This window comes from Syngnathus typhle, linkage group LG14 (genome assembly GCF_033458585.1).
Source record: "Syngnathus typhle isolate RoL2023-S1 ecotype Sweden linkage group LG14, RoL_Styp_1.0, whole genome shotgun sequence".
In the NCBI taxonomy this organism is placed as follows: domain Eukaryota; kingdom Metazoa; phylum Chordata; class Actinopteri; order Syngnathiformes; family Syngnathidae; genus Syngnathus; species Syngnathus typhle.
The window spans coordinates 12,917,053-12,935,612 of record NC_083751.1 but is presented as its reverse complement, the minus strand read 5'-3'; the positions used below and the strand labels follow the sequence as shown (position 1 = coordinate 12,935,612).

Below are 18,560 nucleotides of genomic sequence, written 5' to 3'. Positions count from 1 at the left end.
CCTCGTCGTGACTCGGAGCCGCAACAAATGTTTCGGATTTGTGTAGGGTACATTGTGAGACAGCAAACGAGCAGGTGATCGAGCAAGCCTTGTCTGATACGAGAGCATTGCGGTCGCATGGAGCGTGTTTGAAGTGAACAGCAGAGAAGAAAGGAACAAGGCAAAGTGTTGTGAAATAAAATGCACAGAACGGATGCGCAAGACACGTCAGCTATATAAAGAGCGAGAGTTGTTTTCTTCCTATTAGTTTCAATTCAGTTTAATTAGCAGTTTCAATCAGCAAATAAAAAAATGCGTATTACAGGTAATATTTTATTTCACAACACTTTGCCTTGTTCCTTTGGTGTTAAGACTAAAACACAAAGGCGCTCTTTAAGCAATGCGACAGTGAGCGCCCGGCGCGCTGCGGTTGCGCGACCGCACCAAATTAAGCTCCCTGCGCAGTGCGCACTGAGGTCCACTTAAATTTTAGAAAGTACATCAGGACTTTAAAAATATCTTCTAAATTTCAGCGACGGCTCTGTCACACTAATCGACCAGCGCGGTGCAGTTGGGCGGTCGGCGGCGCGCTACGGTTGAGCGTTCTCTCTCGCGCTCTCTCCCTCGCTCTCTCTCGCTCTCGCACACACGCAAACCGGATATCATACGGAGGCCGCCATTACAGATGCGCAGAACGGATGCGCAAGACACGTCAGCTATATAAAGAGCGAGAGTTCAGTTTTCTACCTAAATCCGTATTACAGGTAATATTTTATTTCACAACACTTTGCCTTGTTCCTTTCTTCTCTGCTGTTCACTTCAAACACGCTCCATGCGACCGCAATGCTCTCGTATCAGACAAGGCTTGCTCGATCACCTGCTCGTTTGCTGTCTCACAATGTACCCTACACAAATCCGAAACATTTGTTGCGGCTCCGAGTCACGACGAGGGGCAAGTTTTGGTTTCCAAGGGTGTTTTTATTCCTCTTCAACGTCTCTCCCATACAGAGCCGCCTCTTTCCCGTGCGCGGTGGTGCGTTTACGGGCAGTCGGAGAAATCAACGCCAACAAAAAAAATTACATCCAGCCTCGTTAAGACCATACCAAAGACTATAAAAATGGGACCCATTGCTTCCCTGCGTGTGTGACGATCATTGGGACTTAAAAAAATAAAAAATAAAAAAATTTAAAAAAAAATTAAAAGATTTTTTGTACCCATGTATAATGCGCACCCCAGATTTTAGGACAATAAATTAGTTAAATTTTGCGCACTATACACGGAAAAAAACGGTACACGGAAGTGGAAGAGAGCTCCATAGAATACTCTACCGACCTGTCTTTCACCTCCGTGGATGGAAGTCGAGGGCCGGCGCTCAGCCGGGTGGCTGTCCGAGGACGGTGGATGGGGCTCGGTCATGGCTTTTACGCACGCCCGGTCCTATTCTATGGAGCTCTCTTCCACTTCCGTGGCTGGAAGTCCACGCCGCCACACGCCTGTAAGTTTGTTTTGTTAAATAAAGAGCCTTTTACCAAACCCACGTCTTTCCTTGAACTTTGTTAACACTACAATATAGTTATATAGTAGATCTGTGGAATAACGACGAGGCTGACGTCAGGGCGCACGCACGGCGATGTTGACAAAGGACGAGGGATTTGATCGATGGATTTACTGATTTAGAGTGCACAGATGGTTTGATAACATTATATAATAGTTATTTGATATATAATTTATATATCGTTATATGGGCCTGTGGAATATTTTGAAGTGCAAGAGCCGTCAGCGGCGCGCACGCATTATTGACAAAGGGCGATTAATGGATTTAATGAATTGGAGTGACGCAGATGGTTTTATTAACGTGTTATTTATGTAATAGTTTTTTGAATAACTCTGAATTTTACGTCAGGGCCGTTCTCAGCTCTTAGTTTGTGTTTATGTCACGCCTAGCGTTTAGCCTGTTGTTGCTCGTTCATGACTGTTCTTGGTGTTGGATTTTGTCGAATAAATTGCCCCCCAAAATGCGACTTATACTCCGGAGCGACTTATATATGGGTTTTTTCGCTTTTTTGGGCATTTTATGGCTGGTGCGACTTATACTCCGGTGCGACTTCTAGTCCGAAAATTATGGTACACCTTGCTGTTTCCTTTCCTGTTTTTTCGTAATCAGAAGCAGGATTGCGTTCAGCTAAAAACATCAGGAGCTTCTTGTGAAAAGAAACAAGTCCAGCACAACTGTGACTTTGATTGAAATATTATATATATTAAATATTTTTTTTGTGGAACCTCAAACTTGAGGACTAAAGCAAGACTCAGAAAAGGCTTTAAATGGCAAAAGAACATTTTAATTTAGATATGCAAACACTGCAAGTCCCATGTAGGTCACACGAGGGTGCTAGAGGAAGTTTGTATCCTGAAAGGTTTCTAGTTCCAAACGTAGCCGCTTGTGAAGCCAAGTCAAGGTTTTAGTCATAGTGGAAGTTGTCATCTCGAGAGGTTGCGGGAAAAGTGCTAGTCAACTGCTGTAGTCCCACAGAAGGTTCTGGTCCCAAGAAAGAAGTTTCTATTATGCTATGCAATGCTAATTTAGAAAACTGGTCACGTGTCCTAAAATCAACATGAGCTTCCGGGAGAAAATGTCAAGTTGATTAAAGAGCAAAAGCCAATGAAAATGTCAAAGGGGAAAAAAGTAGAAAAGGTCATAACGAGCAAGGGCGTCGTCACATCATTGGGTGTAATGTGCAGGTTCGTCTCCCTCCTCCTTCAACAGGCAGGTTCGTACCAGAGCCTCGGTGACGATGTACGGATCGCAGTTGGCGGACGGGCGGCGGTCCTCAAAGTAGCCTTTTTTGTCGTCGCCCACGGCCCTCGGGATGCGGATGCTGCAACCACGGTTGGCCACGCTGGCAGAGAACTCATCAATGTTGGAGGTCTCATGTTGACCGGTCAGGCGTCGGACGTTGTCGAGACCACCTTTGGGGTCGTAGGCGCGGATGTGGTAGTGGTGGCGCTTGGCCAGACGCTCGATGGCTGCCTCGATCACCCTAGAAAAGAAAACGTTTTGTTTGAAAACAGATTCTGGATGAAGAGAAAAAGTTGGAGAATGGCTCAGTCACCAGCAAAGGTTTCACCCCCAAGTCAAGGTTCTGGGAAAGGGAAGGTTTTACTCCCCATAGAATGGCCTAATCCGGAAATCATCAAGACAAAAGGGACTAGTCCTGAGAGATTAGCGTCCAAAGGGAAGGTGGTCGATCCAAGAAAGAAGATTCTCATTGTAAAGAAGTGTTAAGTCGACAGTTATAGTCTCGAGAGAAGTTCTTAGTCCCAATGGAATGTCGTGGTCCCAAAATGTGTGAGTTACTCACTCGAGTCCTCCCTCCTGCCTCATGTCCTGGGTGCTGAAGTTGGTGTGGCACCCTGCTCCGTTCCAGCTTCCTGGGATGGGCTTGGGGTCAAAGGATGCAATCAAGCCAAAGTCTTCACACACTTGATGTAGGATATAGCGAGCCATCCACAAATGGTCGCCCATGGTGATGCCCTCGCACGGTCCCACCTGGAACTCCCACTGGAAATGCAGCACAACACAAGTGTGACTCGAGAGATCATTCAACAGTTTGGTATCAATTTTAAATTGGATCATTTCAAAAAATGCTCAGTGGGTTTGTAAAATTCATCCATCTTCCTGCACTGATCTGGGGTCAGATCACAGGTACAGCAATCTGAGCAAAAAGGCCCACACTGATCCACACAGGGATGGCACTAGCCCCGCCACAAAGAATGAGAGTGAAAACCAACTCATGTCACTAGGTGGGCCAGGTGGTGTATCAAAGCCCAAAGCACCCGGAAGAGAACCTTCTGGCATCAACGTGAGCATTCCAAGTAATTTGAGACCCTGGCCTAAAGAGATGAAAAATGCCGGTGCCTTGCGCCTGAATGCACGTGACACCTAACCCTAAAGATGAAAAATGCCAGAGCCCTGCCTTAATGCTCCCGACACCCTGGCGCCCACCTCCAGGTAGAAAGCGAGCTGGGCCCATTAGCTGGTGTCAACATTCTCATCACACACGTATGCACGCAAGCAAACACACACACGCACACACACGCACGCACGCACACACACACACAGCGTACCTGCGCTGGCATGACCTCAGCATTAGTGCCACAAATGTTCACACCGGCGTACAAACAGGCTCGGTAGTGAGCCTCCACTGCATCGCGTCCGTACGCTTTATCAGCTCCCATGCCACAGTAGTAGGGACCTGAGAAGTTAGCAAAGACATGAGCGCTTGCAAAAGCACTTTGAATGGGCGGGCGCTCCACCTTGGGGTCCCGGGAAGCCATTGCGGGGCCATCCAAACGGGTGTCTGTTGGTGCCCAGCAGCGTGTACTCCTGCTCCATCCCAAACCAGGGATGCTCCTTCTCCACCAAGCTCATGATGCGACGACACCGATCGCGAAGATTGGTCTCTGAAGGGGAAGATCACAGATAAGGCGTATACTTTCTGCTTCCTTCATATATCCCACCCAACAAATGAGAAAATGACACTGGAAAGTATGCCACATTTAACAAACACGTGCAAATCATTTTCACGTCCATAGCAGACCTCTTCAAATTAGCCGGATGTAAAGAAAAACAGTCGGGTAGCTTGTCTGCGAACATACCTGCAGGTTGTTTGTTGTGCTTGAGGACCTCACACAGGACCAACTTGTTGGGGTCTTTCCTGAAAGGGTCCCGGAACAAGGCCACCGGGATCAGGAACATGTCGCTGTTGGAGCCTTCAGACTGGAACGTGCTCGAACCGTCAAAGTTCCACTCGGGAACATCTGACACACACGCGCACATGTCAGTCATTTTCATGTAACCTCATGACATTGTCGCAGCAAAGCTGCAATCACGATGACATCTACGTATTTACAGTTATGGTATGGTCACAATTGCACTTACAAGTTCACAACATTTCAAAGTCATAATATCACAACATTAAAATGTCACCGACTCACCGTTATTAAACTTGACATGATCTCAGTTTGGTTTCATTTTTATAAGATGCGTGAACACAAATGCAAACGTCATGATCATGACATCATGTCTCAACTTTGAATGAGTTGTAACATTTAAACGCTTACTAGTTGACGACACGAGTCCAAGCACGTTGACTCCAAATTGAACCAGAGTAGCATGCACATCAGCAACAATGTCATTACACACTTGTGACAAATGTCCCTAAAACTTTGCAACACTGTTGCAAATTGGGCTTGATAACATGAGTAGGGCATGTGTGCACATGTTTGCCAAATCATTGCAAATTTATAAAGCCATAACCTTTTTGCATGTAAATTGATCTGCATCTTTTGTCTGGTTGGTTGCTTGTTCACATTGGTAACAAAGATTTCTATCAAAAAATACAAAGAGAAATAAAATGGCTTACCTGTTGATATCATTGACATTGTCATCACACATTCCAATATGGCATAGAACACAAATCAGTTCAAGTGCAAGTCGATTTCGTGTTTTACAAACACTTTTACAGACATTTCAAGCAACCATAATTTTTAGGAATCTATTGATTACTCTGTTGGCATTTTCAGCCCATTAGTCAAAATGAGGCACAGTGCACGAGGAAGGATAAGTGCATGCAAAGGTGGATCACGTGTGTGCCCATGCACGTCAAACTCTTGTGCACATGGCATGTTGCCATCCAAAATGAGTATGTGTTTCAAAGGCGTCCCATGTGAGCTTCCGCACAGAAAATGAAGTTTGAGGCTGACTGACCTTGGACGCTTTTGAGTTCCGAGTCCAGGGTCCGGGTTTTGGAGCGCAGACCTTCTCCGGAGCCATCGATCCAGACGTAGGTAGCCTGGACCTTGTGTCCCTGGGGGAGGTCCAGGTACTGCTGCTTGACTATCTTGTTCAACTTACTGCTCTCTGCTAACGACATGCTCACAACTTGCAACCTGCACCAAGCAAGATGAGGAGCAGACGATTTAGCAGAAATAGGCCGGCCTCGCGTGACGTCATCATTATGTCACGTTATGCAACTCCACGTTTTGTAACTTGTCTAGACCAGTAGCGCTGTATGGCTTGCAGCAGCGTGTCATCGAAGAGTAGACTAATACCGTATTTTCAGACTAAAAGTCGCTCCGGAATATATGTCGCATTAGCCATAAAATGCACAATAAAGTGAAAAAAAACCATATACCGTATTTTTCAGACTATAAGTCGTGTTCTTTTTTCATAGTTGATGAACTCACACCGCTCTTAAAGTCTCATAGTCATTGATGTGCAATAACATCCTGCTCTCCACGCCTTTTTTGAATTGTCTGTAATATGTGTACTATGTGTCCACTCTGCATCCATTGCAGCCTGGTCATCCTGGAAGAGGGATCCTCCCATCTGTGGTCTCTTCTCAAGGTTTCTCATTTACCCTAGTTGGACTTTTGAGTTTTTCCTTGCCCTCCTGGGAGTTTAAAATCAGGGGATGTTTGAGAATATTTGTCAATTTTTGCATGTCCTGAGTGGTGTTAGTCACATAAATGTTGAAAAGAGGCTGTGATGTACCAAAGTCAAATTTCTTGTTTGGCATGCTCAGACATGGCGAATAAAAATTCTTGAATCTTGAATCAAATTTTGTCTCTCTGGTCTTTTGACATATTTTTGCATAGGGCCCCCTGGAGGTCTGAGCAGGTGAGTCTTGCTGCATCCCTCGGCTATCCGTCCTTCCTACGCTGTTTGCGGCATGTGCTCGTTTTTGTACCTCCGATTGGCTCCACGTGACCAACACAAACCGTCAATCAACTCACCAATAAGCTTCGCGTGCGTCGTGTCAAGTTGTTTTGTGTCGTGATCGAAATAGGAACGTGTCTGCGCACGTCTTTGACGCGCTAACGCAGGGGTCCCCAAACCTTTTCCTGTGAGGGCCACATAACTTTTCCCTTCTCTGATGGGGGGCCGGCATCAGTTTGTAACAGAAAAAGTGTGACGATCGTAGGGGAGCTTAAAAAATTTATTGTTTTCCAGAAAGCCACACATAACCAAATAACGGTTATTTAATAACCCTTTCCAGGTTCTTTACAGAAAAAAAGTCAGGAAACAAATATTAACACTATTAATGAAATAATTAATAACTAAATAACCCTCTCTGAGTTCTTCACAGAAAAAACAGGAAATAAATAATAACTAAATAACTCTCTCTGGGTTCTTTCATAGAAAAAAAAGCCATGGAACATTAACTTTCTGTTGTGCCATGCATAATCTTAACAGATAAAAGTTCAGCTCAGTTGTCAGAGCAGAATCTCTCTGACACATATGATCAGTCTCTTAAAGTTCTTGTGTTCCTTCCTTATAATCCTTTTGTAGGTTCCAGTAGGCTTGTAGACACCGCTGTCTTTTTTGTTAAAGTTTGCTAGTGCGTCATAGTCTGGAGTAAAATTTGTTGTGGCAATTCTTAGGCGAGATCCGAGGTGTTGGTCCGTTTACCTTGATCTGTGACGGGTTGATGTTGACGTTGACGATGTGGCTAAACGATGTGGCTAAACGTCACGTCGCGTACGTCGAGCCAAATTGGCCACTCTCTTTTTTTTTTGGTCCCAATGATCGTCACACACACATCTGGGTGAAATTTGTCCTCTGCATTTAACCCATCCCCATGTGATTTTGATCCATCCCCTGGGGGAGAGGATAGCAGTGAGCAGCAGCGGTGCCGCGCTCGGGAATCATTTGGTGATCTAACCCCCCAAATGTAACCCTTAATGCTGAGTGCCAAGCAGGGAGGCAATGGGTCCCATTTTTATAGTCTTTGGTATGACCCGGCCAGGGTTTGAACCCACAACCTTCCAGTCTCAGGGCGGACACTCTACCACTAGGCCACTGAGCTGGCACTGTGTCCACCTTGCTTTTCCTTGGGCGACTCATTTTAATGGAAGGATTCCAGGGGAAGGTTTGTGGGTGGCTTTAGCACAAAACTGCATCTGAAAGCTCAGCGCGCGAATTACAAGAATGCTGTCGTCACATCCCACGCTCTAAATTCAGGACTGATACAAATAGAGCGCAAGTGCGCCATGTCCGTACTACTGAGTACGTACACGCACTTGTGAGTGTGCACCGAGCTTTCTGACACGGCTTCCGGTAGTAAATGCGCAGGCGAGCGCTTCCCCATCTACTGGGGAAACGCAGTCATTGCAGGCAAAATGACCCCCCCAAAAAAGTTTAATAATACAATTTGTTCAGGGTTGGCGGGCCGGATTAAACGGTCCCGTGGGGCGTATCCGGCCCGCGGGCCGTAGTTTGGTGACCACTGCGCTAACGGGTGTCACGGCGAATCGCCATGTCGGCCTTTTCTTCTCAAGAACTTAGAGAAGGAAAGTCCGGTGGCTCGTTGCAAAACAAAACAAAAGAAAACAAAATCTTTGACTTTTATTTTGAGAGGAAAAAATGGGAAGAGGGATGTCAGTAATTTATCCACAAGGTGGTTGGCAATATGAGATCACCACTCTATGAGAACTCTCATGTCATCTCAATTTAAGTTATGAGGTGACATGGTCGAAGCTGTTTGCCAACGGGCACAATGAGATTAAACATCAAGCGATACAGCATGACCAAATAAATAAGAAGCTGATTGCGCTCACCCATGAAGCTGCTGGAAAAGTCCACGTGCGATGCTAACGTCCTGCACGTGCAAGCTTGCACTTAATTAGCCAACTGCTTCAACTTGACTTGAATTGCAAAGTGTCTCGTTTGTACTCCACACGGCCATTAAGCTCTTGACATCCAAATACCGATGAGAATCATCCCAAACATTTACAACACAACATTCGAACTGCTGTCCTGTGACGTCACGCGCACGCCAGACTGTGGGCCAGTGCAGCGAGCCATGTTGACGTCACCGCCAGCTTTAGTTCGGCCTCGCTGCAGCGAACACACGCACGCTCTTGTGACGTCGTGGCGCGGACCCTGGACGTCACACATTTATGTCACATTTATCGGCAGCTTTTCTTATTTGTGTAATGTGCAACGGCCTGAGTGACTGACGTCATCTGCCACAAGATGGCAGCATTACTCCACTTGTATCTTTCTGACTGCATCTTTTTTTTTTGCTTCTGCAGTATAGCATCTGCTTTCGCTTTCCTTTTTTTTAGTCTTACTGTTCGTTCGTAAGGCTTGTTTTTCAAAAGTAAAAAAGTTTTTTTGGGGAACAAAATACATCGTTGCAACAACACCCAAAGAAGACGACAAAATAAGACGACTTTTATCCTCATTTAATGAAGCACGAGTCTTGACGCAGCTCCACGTGGTGGCGTACGCCAGGGAGAGGTGACATACGGACAGGCAGATGGACGGAGCTTCATCTGTTGTAAGGATGCATGGAGGCGGAAGCTGACTTGATGTTAGTCTTGATCCCGGGCATCTTGCCTGATAAGAAACGAGAGGTAACCTTTCCAATTGAAGCTCGCGTGACGGCCGCTCATTTGGCCAGTCATTAGAAAGCCTGAGTCCCGCTCGGAAGCCGAGCCCAGTCTGTCTCATCGTCTCATATGAAAACCCGGTTTGCCCCAGACTGCAAGCGAGGTCACTTACCCGGCTGGCCTTGCTGCTGTGGGGGTGCTCCCAGCTGGCTGGCACTCCCGATAGTGACCTGCTGCAAGTTGGGAGGACCGCCCGACATCATGACACCAGGCGGGCCCGCAGCCCCCATGCCGCCGGGGGGTCGGCACTTGGACAAACCCTTGCCAAAGGCCACTGCCCCCACCAGTGCGCTGGTGTCGGCCGGGTTGAACCAACATTTGTTCTGGCGGAGCGCTGAAGGACAAAAACGCCCGCGTCACAAAATGCCGAAAGCCTTGTTTTGCCACCTTCCTTCCTCGCACCCTCCCTCTTTCCTTTCCTTCCTGCTTGCTACCTTTCATCCCACTGTGTTGCTGCAGCCATCAGAGTGCAAAAATTTGCAGCACACATGCTTGCCATTCCTTCCCTGCTTCCTTCTCTTTCCACCCCTCCACTCTTGCTTATGTCCTGCCTGTTGTCATTCCCTTCCATCCTCCACTCCTTGCATCTTCCACTTTGATCCTCCTACCCTTGCTCCCTTCCTTGCTTCCCTCTTTCCATTGTTCTATCCTCACACCACTCTTAGAGTCTCAGAGTCATTACTGTGCAATAACATCCTGCTCTCCACACCTTTTTTGAATTTGTCTACACTGTTTGTACTATGTGTCCTCTCTGCATCCATTGCAGCCTGGTCATCCTGGATAAGGGACCTTCCCATCTGTGGTCTCTTCTCAAGGTTTCTCATTTCCCCTAGCTGGAGTTTTGAGTTTTTCCTTGCCCTTTTGGGAGTTTAACATCAGGGGATGTTTGAGAATATTTGCCATTTTTCACATGTCCTGAGTGTAGTTAGTCACCTAAATGTTGAACAGAGGGTGTGATTTACCAAAGTCAAATTCCTTGTTTGGCACGCTCAAACATGGCGAATAAAAAAACTCTTGAATCTTGAATTCTCTTGAATTCCCTCCTTACATTTCTTTCTTCTTCCCTCCCTCTTTGCCCTCCGTGCATCCACCTTCTTTTCTCCCCAGATGCGTTGGATGACCTACTGACGAGGGAGTAGCCGAATGGCGGGAATTGGTTTGTGAGGAAAAAGATAGGTTGCCAACAATAAGACTCACCGGCGCTTTCTGCTTCCCGCTCATCTCTCGGGTTGCTGAGCTTCTCCAGCAGGTTGGAACACAACTTGTTTAAAGTCTGGATTTGTTTCTGCGGGGCAAAGAAGTGGGAAGGTAAGGGAGGAGAGAAAGAAGGAGGGAAGGATGATGATGAAAAAGGAGAACGAAGTCGTGCGTGCATATGCATGCATGTGTGCGCCACCTGCGCCACTTCGGGCCCGACACGTGCCGCCTCCACGCTGAGCTGCTTCTCCTGCTCCTCCACTTCAGGGTCGGGTTTAGTACGCAGATAGTCGGGGACGATCTCGTGGTTGAAGACGGGCACGCGGTGCTCTGTCACTTTCTGAAGGAGGAAGGGAGAGAAGAAACCAGCAGGCTAAGAAAAGTTGGTGTTGCCTGGCGTCTACCCCCGGAGGGCGGGGCCTCTCACCGCCAAGTCGTCGTCGCGGTCTTGAGAGAGCAGCAGCGGAATAATGAGCTGGTTGCGGAAAGACGGCGTCTTCTCGTTCTTTAGCAGCTTGTTGATGGTGTTCAGCTGGCCCGACAGCAGAGCAAAGTTGTCCAGCACTGATGGCCTTAGGAGCGTGCCCGTGCACACGCACGCACATGCACACGCACACGCACGCACGCACACACACACACACACACACACACACACACACGGGCTTGTTCAACGCTAAGGCAGCAGGCAGCCCGGAAAATGACAGACGGGCAAACAAAACAAGCAGTTGGGGTTTTGGCTTTTGTGGGCCACACTTGACCACAGGCTGGGACATGGACGTAGCCTCGCTGCTCCATTTGCTTTCTAACTAGATTGGAGCACCCGCACGTCTGAACTCCAATTTGAGCTGAGGACAAAAGTGGCCTTCTCACCAGGTGAGTCGCTCATACTCATTCTCCAGCTTGAAGATGAAAGAGTGCAGGGCGTTTTTTACATGCGCCACCTGCGTGATGAGCGACTCCAGCGACGCTTCCAGCTGCTTCTCTTCACGCTGCTGCAACAGAAGTGCACGGACAGTCCATCAGAGATTGGACATCAAGGCACAGTTCCACTGACCGTTATTTAAAAAAGATCATCATTGGTATCATTGCATCATTGGGTCTTTATTTTGTCACCTAAAGAATGAATTGGTTTAAAAACACATTTATCTATCACTTTCATCAAAAGCAGAAGATTATTTCAAACTTCCAGTGCTGAAAATGCACCAACCTAAAATTGACAATTCGGTTATTGGTCCATCGGAAATTTGGCATTAACGTTGACCGCTGTTTTCCAAAGTCTAAACAGCTAGTCGCAGGGGTGTCAAACTCCTTTCCTGGGGGCAGGATTCCTACATGTTTTCCAAGTTTCCTTCGTTAAACACCTGATTCAATTAATCAGGCTCCTGCAGAACGTGAGGATGAACTGGTCATTTGAATCAGGTGTGTTTAACGAGGGAAACTTGGAAAACATATAGGAATGCGGCCCCCGAGGAAGGGAGTTGACACTCCTGACTGAGCTAGTGCCTTGATTTTCTACTCCCGTGGTAAGCCACGGAAACTGGACAATATCAGTTGAAGGCTTAAATTGCAGGCTTTTGACCATTTCAGTTCAACGAGATCTCGGAGCCGATTCAGATGATCAAACTCGTTCTTCCACTTATCTGATCATCCATCTTACAGTCACGCTGACAAAAACATGAAGTTTTTTTTCCCCAACACTTTGTCAAGCTACGCTATGTCTTCATGTCGCGGCAGTACTTGGAAAGTTATTTATGTACGTATTTTTTTTATCGGTGCTACTTTTTTCTTGTCTTTGCAGCGATGCCTTAGCATTTAGCGGCTAATGCTAACACCACAAAACGACTGGTCGCAAAGCGTACAGAGAAAATGCCTAACGCGCAAAACTGAGCCAGGCTAACATCTCGAAAAGTTGAACGATTTGCTTCCAGTCAGCGTCCACCCACCTGCATCGTAAAGCGTCAAGCTAGCAGCCCGGTCAGCACTCGTCAGCAACCACGGAACGTTGCTGCCCGCTGCACACAACCATTTCCGGTCGAGACCATTCGATAGAAATTTTTTTTTGGAGAGTGAAATGAGCCTCTTTTTTTTCCGGTCACACACATTCTCACAATCATATGCGGGGATCGAACTCACGGTGTCGGCACACAAGACAGGCAAGTGTACCCCTACATCACATGTGTCAAACCCAAGGACCGGGGGCCAGATGCGGCCCAGCACATTGTTTTATGTGGCCTGCAAAGAAATTGTGCATCAAATTCATGTGTCATTACTAAAACTGCAAATTGTCTTCACTTTTAAAAATCATCTTTTTAAAACATTTGAACAGTTTTTACTAGTCTGATTTGAAAATGAGATATTTGTCAGTTTGTTTTGTAGCTTACACGATGTGTATTTATAATATGAGGCGTTCATACATTTATTTGGGTTGACAGACATAATGGACCTCCGAAGGAAACTATGACTACAATGTGGGCCGCGACAGAAATGACCCACAAGTCTTCTCTTATCCGACCGTGTACATATGAATACAACTACAAACCAGGCCGTCAACCTACCAATAGATCATTTTTGGTTTAGCCTTTTTCAAATAAAGGCTTTTCTATTGAAATGGGACATGCTTCATGGATGTCAGTAATTCAAAAAGAACTATGGCACCTGTTAAGATACGGATTTTAGCTATTGATCTGACTCCAAACTATGATCAACACTTAACACAAGAATTGCTATGTTCTAATCCACGCACTGGCGCACCTAACAATTTTGCGAGTTCGTTCTGTCAAAGAGAAGACCAGTAGATCAATCAGACCGAATTTACCAATTGTTTAATCCTGACAAAGCAAGCTAATACAGGCGCCTGGGTCGTGGGTCCTTAACACAAAAAGGACCTTCGTGCCTTCGTGACCAGAAAAGACGACACATTCTTCCGGGTTGCCCAGTTTTAAAGAAACACAATATGAATATTCAAACATGCAAAAGATTGGGTGGTGATTGGTCGATGGTCGATGGTCATCTCCTCCTCGTTTGGGGTTTCCCCTGCTCAGCACAGGTGTCTGGACCACAAAGACGAGTTGTTTTTTGCGTTCCCATCGGCCTTGAGATATGCTCCCTTTCTGGGCCTCCTGTTCCACAATACTTTGAAGAAAACAAACTCATGTAGCCTGCACATTCCTTTCCACTTATTAAGCGACCACACTACTACTAAAAATTATATTAATATGAATATATGTGTCTAACGCAGCCTTAATCAAATGTGTTTGCAAACTGCCGAAAGTACATTTCCCTTTATTCCCTCTCATGACCTCATTTATGAGGTCATCACCCGTTACTCTAGCAAGCAGCGACCAGCACACTGTCGGTCCTTTCTTCCCCCCGTGGCTCATGTTGAGTCACCAGGGTATATTGGCCGTTCGGTGACAACAGGCCAACGGTTTTCTCGATCAACCGGACAGTGAGTGACCTAATACATGGAATACAACAACAAAATCATCACTGCAGTAAAGCCACAGCAACGAGCACAGACATGATGAGGCCTTTCCAGCTTCCGAACGTTTTCATCCAATCAGACCAAATATCGGTGCGTACACCTGAATGATCTTTCATCTTTTTATTCAGTGTCCTTAGTCCTTCCAACGCCTGGGTCAGTCGGCCCCCTGGCGCCGTGTTGTTCGGGATGAAAGTACAACATGCATCACCTAACATTCCGCACACACCATGTTCCTTAACCAATAGCCAACGCCTTAACCAACGCAATTCTATTTTGGAACGACATCAAAGCCAATTGTTCATGGACCGCTGCAAATGATACATTTTTATTGGGGGTGATCCATAGGAGAATGCTTTTGAATCCCGAGGACACTTGATTAACGAGTTCATACTTATCTGGCACACCTACGGCGTCAATATATGTTGGATCGTTGTCGCTCAACCATGGGGGCAAAACGTCTCTTTTGGCTCACTTCAGGAGCCCCGCCAGTGGGGACTCCATGTTCCAATTGAGATTCTGTGTTTCAATGGGGACAACCGCTACAGGCATTATCAAAGACACGAGGGCACAGATACCCTATGCATCCTTTGGCAAGCGATGCTATAATTTGTTGTCACCACACCACAACCAGATGTCACTGGTCTTCCTCTGCTCCTTCCATCACTGCTAGTTGAATTCTGGCATGTCCTGTTAAAGCTTAAAAACAAGTGGATTTAGAAAAAAACTTTGGATATCAAAATTACAAATTGAAACCTACTCACCCATTTCTATTTTACAACCTACTCACCCAATTCTATTTTACCACTCCCCCTTTTGACACATTCACCCAATGTGTCATTATGCATCAAAAGGAACCTGCTAAGCATCCCCTCTCATCACCACACTCATTGTAGCCAGGCCTGCGGAACCTCTAGCTCGTCCACCACACGCTCGCCAACACAAACAAAAATCATCGCACTCCTGTCAGTGAGCTTATAGCCCTGCTGATAGCGGACATTTGTACACACAAAAACAGACATCAAGTATCAAAATAAAAACAGTCATAAAATGAATCCTGGCGCCCGCGGATCATGTCCTGAAAACCATGTCATCAACAAGTTCATCATAAAAACCAAAAGGGCAAAGGTTAACATATTCTTGTAAATTCAATACAAATTTTCCACGAACGCAATCGACAACCTGCAAGAACGAAAACAAGTTACTTAAGCAGCGCGCAATCCGCTCCTTGGCTGGTGGCTGTTGCTGCTGCTGCTGCTTTTTCCGTGTATAGTGCGCAAAATTTAACTAATTTATTGTCCTAAAATCTGGGGTGCGCATTATACATGGGTACAAAAAAATATTATTTTTTTTTTTAATTTTTTTTTTTTTTTTAAGTCCCAATGATCGTCACACACGCAGGGAGGCAATGGGTCCCATTTTTATAGTCTTTGGTATGGTCTTAACTAGGCTGGATGTAATTTTTTTTGTTGGCGTTGATTTCTCCGACTGCCCATAAACGCACCACCGCGCTCCGTGCACGCACGGGAAAGACCAATGGAACAAGGCAGTGTTGTGAAATAGAATATTACCTGTAATACGCATTTTGTTATTTGCTGATTGAAACTGCTAATTAAACTGTGAATTGAAACTAATAGGAAGAAAACAACTCTCGCTCTTTATATAGCTGACGTGTCTTGCGCAGCCGTTCTGTGCATTTTATTTCACAACACTTTGCCTTGTTCCTTTCTTCTCTGCTGTTCACTTCAAACACGCTCCATGCGACCGCAATGCTCTCGTATCAGACGCTTGCTCGATCACCTGCTCGTTTGCTGTCTGTCACAATGTACCCTACACAAATCCGAAACATTTGTTGCGGCTCCGAGTCACGACGAGGGGCAAGTTTTGGTTTCCAAGGGTGTTTTTATTCCTCTTCAACGTCTCTCCCATACAGAGCCGCCTTTTTCACGTCCGCAAGCGTCTTTCCCGTGCGCGCACGGAGCGCGGTGGTGCGTTTACGGGCAGTCGGAGAAATCAACGCCAACAAAAAAAATTACATCCAGCCTAGTTAAGACCATACCAAAGACTATAAAAATGGGACCCATTGCCTCCCTGCGTGTGTGACGATCATTGGGACTTAAAAAAAAAAAAAAATCATAAAAATTGGGTGCGTATTATACATGGGTACAGGCTTTTTTCCAGCATCAGCATGCCATTTTTAGGGTGCGTATTATACATGGGGGCGCACTATACACGGAAAAAAACGGTATTAGTGCATCTTCACTGTCCATATCTATGTATTTTGTTGTTATCCCCGTTTCAGTGTCAATAAGCAGCCTTATTATTCCCTCTTTTATCAAAACTCCTCAGATATGTCCGCCCCAGCACCCAAACACACTTCCATCCCTTTTGTCCCACACTCCACCAACTTTGTAATGCTTCAGCAGTCTTTAGCAATGTGTCCAGTTTGACTTCATGTGACTCATGCAAGTCTTTAGCAGCCTCTCCTCTTAGATTCTCATGATGATGATTCAGGGCTGGATCGTCCGCCACTCTCAAATGCGTCCATCTTGTCTTTGTTCTTTCAGTCCATTTCCTTTTTGATCTGCAACTGTGTGTATTCCACCAACTGTATGGTTCTTGTCCTGTGAAAAGCTGTGCTTGCCCCCTTCAAGCATGATAGCAGTTTCTGTTGTTCTCCCAAAGGTCAAAGGTGTCTCATGACCAGGGACAGTCCTCTGTTGATTTTGAGACAGCCAGTGGAGTAAGAGGACTCAGTTCAGGAATCGTGCCACGCGCTAGGGAAGAACACACTGGGACACAAATTTAACAAAACTATCTTTGTGTTATCAGTCTTCCTGTGTAGTATTTGTTTCTTACACCCCAAATCTTCTTATTAACATTTTGTATCCTATCAGTTGCGCACACTCATCATCTTACTATCAAGCCGCCCTTATCAAATGCTTTTTTTCTTCTGAGCAATCCATCCACCCTACCCATTAACACGGCTAAAATCCTCGTTCCAGTGTTTATCATCAAATAAAGTTCCGAAATCTTTTGTAATAAACTGTAATATAATTTAACAATCTACCAACATATGCGATGAATGTTATTGTTCAATCTATAGGTCATACAGCGCCTGTGACACTCCTCCTTGATTTACCATCTCATAAGTTATTGTTGTCAGCAGCGCTAAATGATAGTGCTCGAAAGTGAATGTCTTATCGCTTAATTTAAAACACATGCCACATTTGAGCTAGTATTTATTCATTTATTTATTTGCCATCCTCATGTTAGCTGGCATATGTCAGAATTAAAATGTAATTTTGCTTTTAATTTTGCCTAACTGCACCGAAATAAACTGTTAAATATATCTTTAAAAACAACCAAAAACAATCTATGCTCCTACAGAGACTCTTAAAAATGGCACCCAAATGCCAGATTACAAATCACACCTCCTCCTTCACTCTCACATTTTTTGATAAAACAGTCTACTTATCTAAACACTGTCATCACCTACTAAATTAATGGCCTGCAAATACAATGTTGTTGCTGTGGTCCCTCAAAACATGTGACTAAAATTGGGATAATTATTAACCCCCATCAATTGAGCAATTATCTCCTCACTATTTACAAGTTAGCCCCCCTCTCTTCTCTCACTTCTCCTCAACATTGTATCAATGTTGACGTCACAATCTGGCCAGGCCCGCACGTCCCGCTGGCCCCCACCCTTGCCGGTATGAGCCGAACGGGCCCCCTCCTTTCTTGAACATTCTCTGATCCGTCCCATCTTCCTCCTCACACACACGCATCCGCACGGCACGCCCGCCAATACACAAAGTGCTCGCACAGAGCTCAGACAAACGACGACAGACTGACACAAACCTTTACAGAGATTACGCACATACACAGAACACACAAACAAAGGGATTTGAATCCATCTCTCATGTAGCTCACGATTTGCGCTTCCACATCAGCATACATTCCACTCAATCTCACTCCATTCATTCCTCTCATCACACACACACTCCCCCCAATTTGGTTGCACATTTTGGATATTTTAGCGGTCTGGTCTCTCACAGGAGGAACTGTTACCACCGGATACTTTTTGAGGAGGCCTCACTTCTCCTCGGGGATCTCACAAGCACCCCAGCTATTTGAATGCGATCGTCACCGCACCCTTGTCCGCCACGACGAAGCGAAACAGAGGAGTCCGCACTCCCACCATGGAATTTAACTGTTTCTAAAAGAACAGAGGAGCCCGCACTCCCACCACGGAATTTAACTGTTTCTAAAAGAACAGAGGAGCCCGCACTCCCACCACGGAATTTAACTGTTTCTAATTGCTTGCACACCTTATTTGATCTGAACGACAGTCTCCTCTTAAATTTCCTCTTTCAATTTGCAGAATTTTGACATATAGTAACAGGTATTCTGCTTACCTTATCATTGATGAGCTCAGGGTTT

At 45.7% G+C, this 18,560-nt stretch overlaps 2 protein-coding genes across 3 annotated transcripts; both read right to left on the bottom strand.

The window, feature by feature from the left end:
• Window positions 1-2,297: 2,297 nt before the first annotated feature.
• LOC133167229 (glutamine synthetase-like) lies at window positions 2,298-8,812 on the bottom strand. Its single transcript, XM_061297853.1, has 7 exons — window positions 8,600-8,812; window positions 5,748-5,929; window positions 4,637-4,798; window positions 4,295-4,441; window positions 4,106-4,233; window positions 3,340-3,539; window positions 2,298-3,018 (listed from the first exon to the last, which is right to left on the bottom strand). The coding sequence occupies exons 2-7, from the start codon at window positions 5,911-5,913 to the stop codon at window positions 2,700-2,702; spliced, it is 1,122 nt and encodes a 373-aa protein (XP_061153837.1). The 5' UTR covers window positions 5,914-5,929; window positions 8,600-8,812; the 3' UTR covers window positions 2,298-2,699.
• A 402-nt stretch (window positions 8,813-9,214) lies between these two features.
• med8 (mediator complex subunit 8) lies at window positions 9,215-12,798 on the bottom strand. Of its 2 annotated transcripts, none has more exons than XM_061297856.1 (7): window positions 12,577-12,798; window positions 11,504-11,622; window positions 11,061-11,205; window positions 10,833-10,973; window positions 10,634-10,721; window positions 9,549-9,770; window positions 9,215-9,383 (listed from the first exon to the last, which is right to left on the bottom strand). In XM_061297856.1, the coding sequence occupies exons 1-7, from the start codon at window positions 12,580-12,582 to the stop codon at window positions 9,316-9,318; spliced, it is 789 nt and encodes a 262-aa protein (XP_061153840.1). In that variant the 5' UTR covers window positions 12,583-12,798; the 3' UTR covers window positions 9,215-9,315. The 2 variants fall into 2 exon arrangements, with proteins under 2 accessions (XP_061153840.1, XP_061153839.1); XM_061297855.1 differs by having other exon boundaries at window positions 11,504-11,625; window positions 12,577-12,795.
• Between the last annotated feature and the right edge of the window lie 5,762 nt (window positions 12,799-18,560).

What these genes read in the sequence shown, in the direction of transcription:
- LOC133167229 (XM_061297853.1), bottom strand. Translation starts at nt 5,913, where the DNA reads ATGTCGTTAGCAGAGAGCAGTAAGTTGAACAAGATAGTCAAGCAGCAG. An exon ending in GGAACTCAAAAGCGTCCAAG is followed by an intron (nt 4,799 to 5,747) that starts GTCAGTCAGCCT and finishes CGTGTGTGTCAG; the next exon opens with ATGTTCCCGAGTGGAACTTT. An exon ending in TGGCTTCCCGGGACCCCAAG is followed by an intron (nt 4,234 to 4,294) that starts GTGGAGCGCCCG and finishes CTAACTTCTCAG; the next exon opens with GTCCCTACTACTGTGGCATG.
- med8 (XM_061297855.1), bottom strand. An exon ending in GAGTATGAGCGACTCACCTG is followed by an intron (nt 11,206 to 11,503) that starts GTGAGAAGGCCA and finishes CACGCTCCTAAG; the next exon opens with GCCATCAGTGCTGGACAACT. An exon ending in ACAGCAGCAAGGCCAGCCGG is followed by an intron (nt 9,384 to 9,548) that starts GTAAGTGACCTC and finishes GTTTCTTATCAG; the next exon opens with GCAAGATGCCCGGGATCAAG.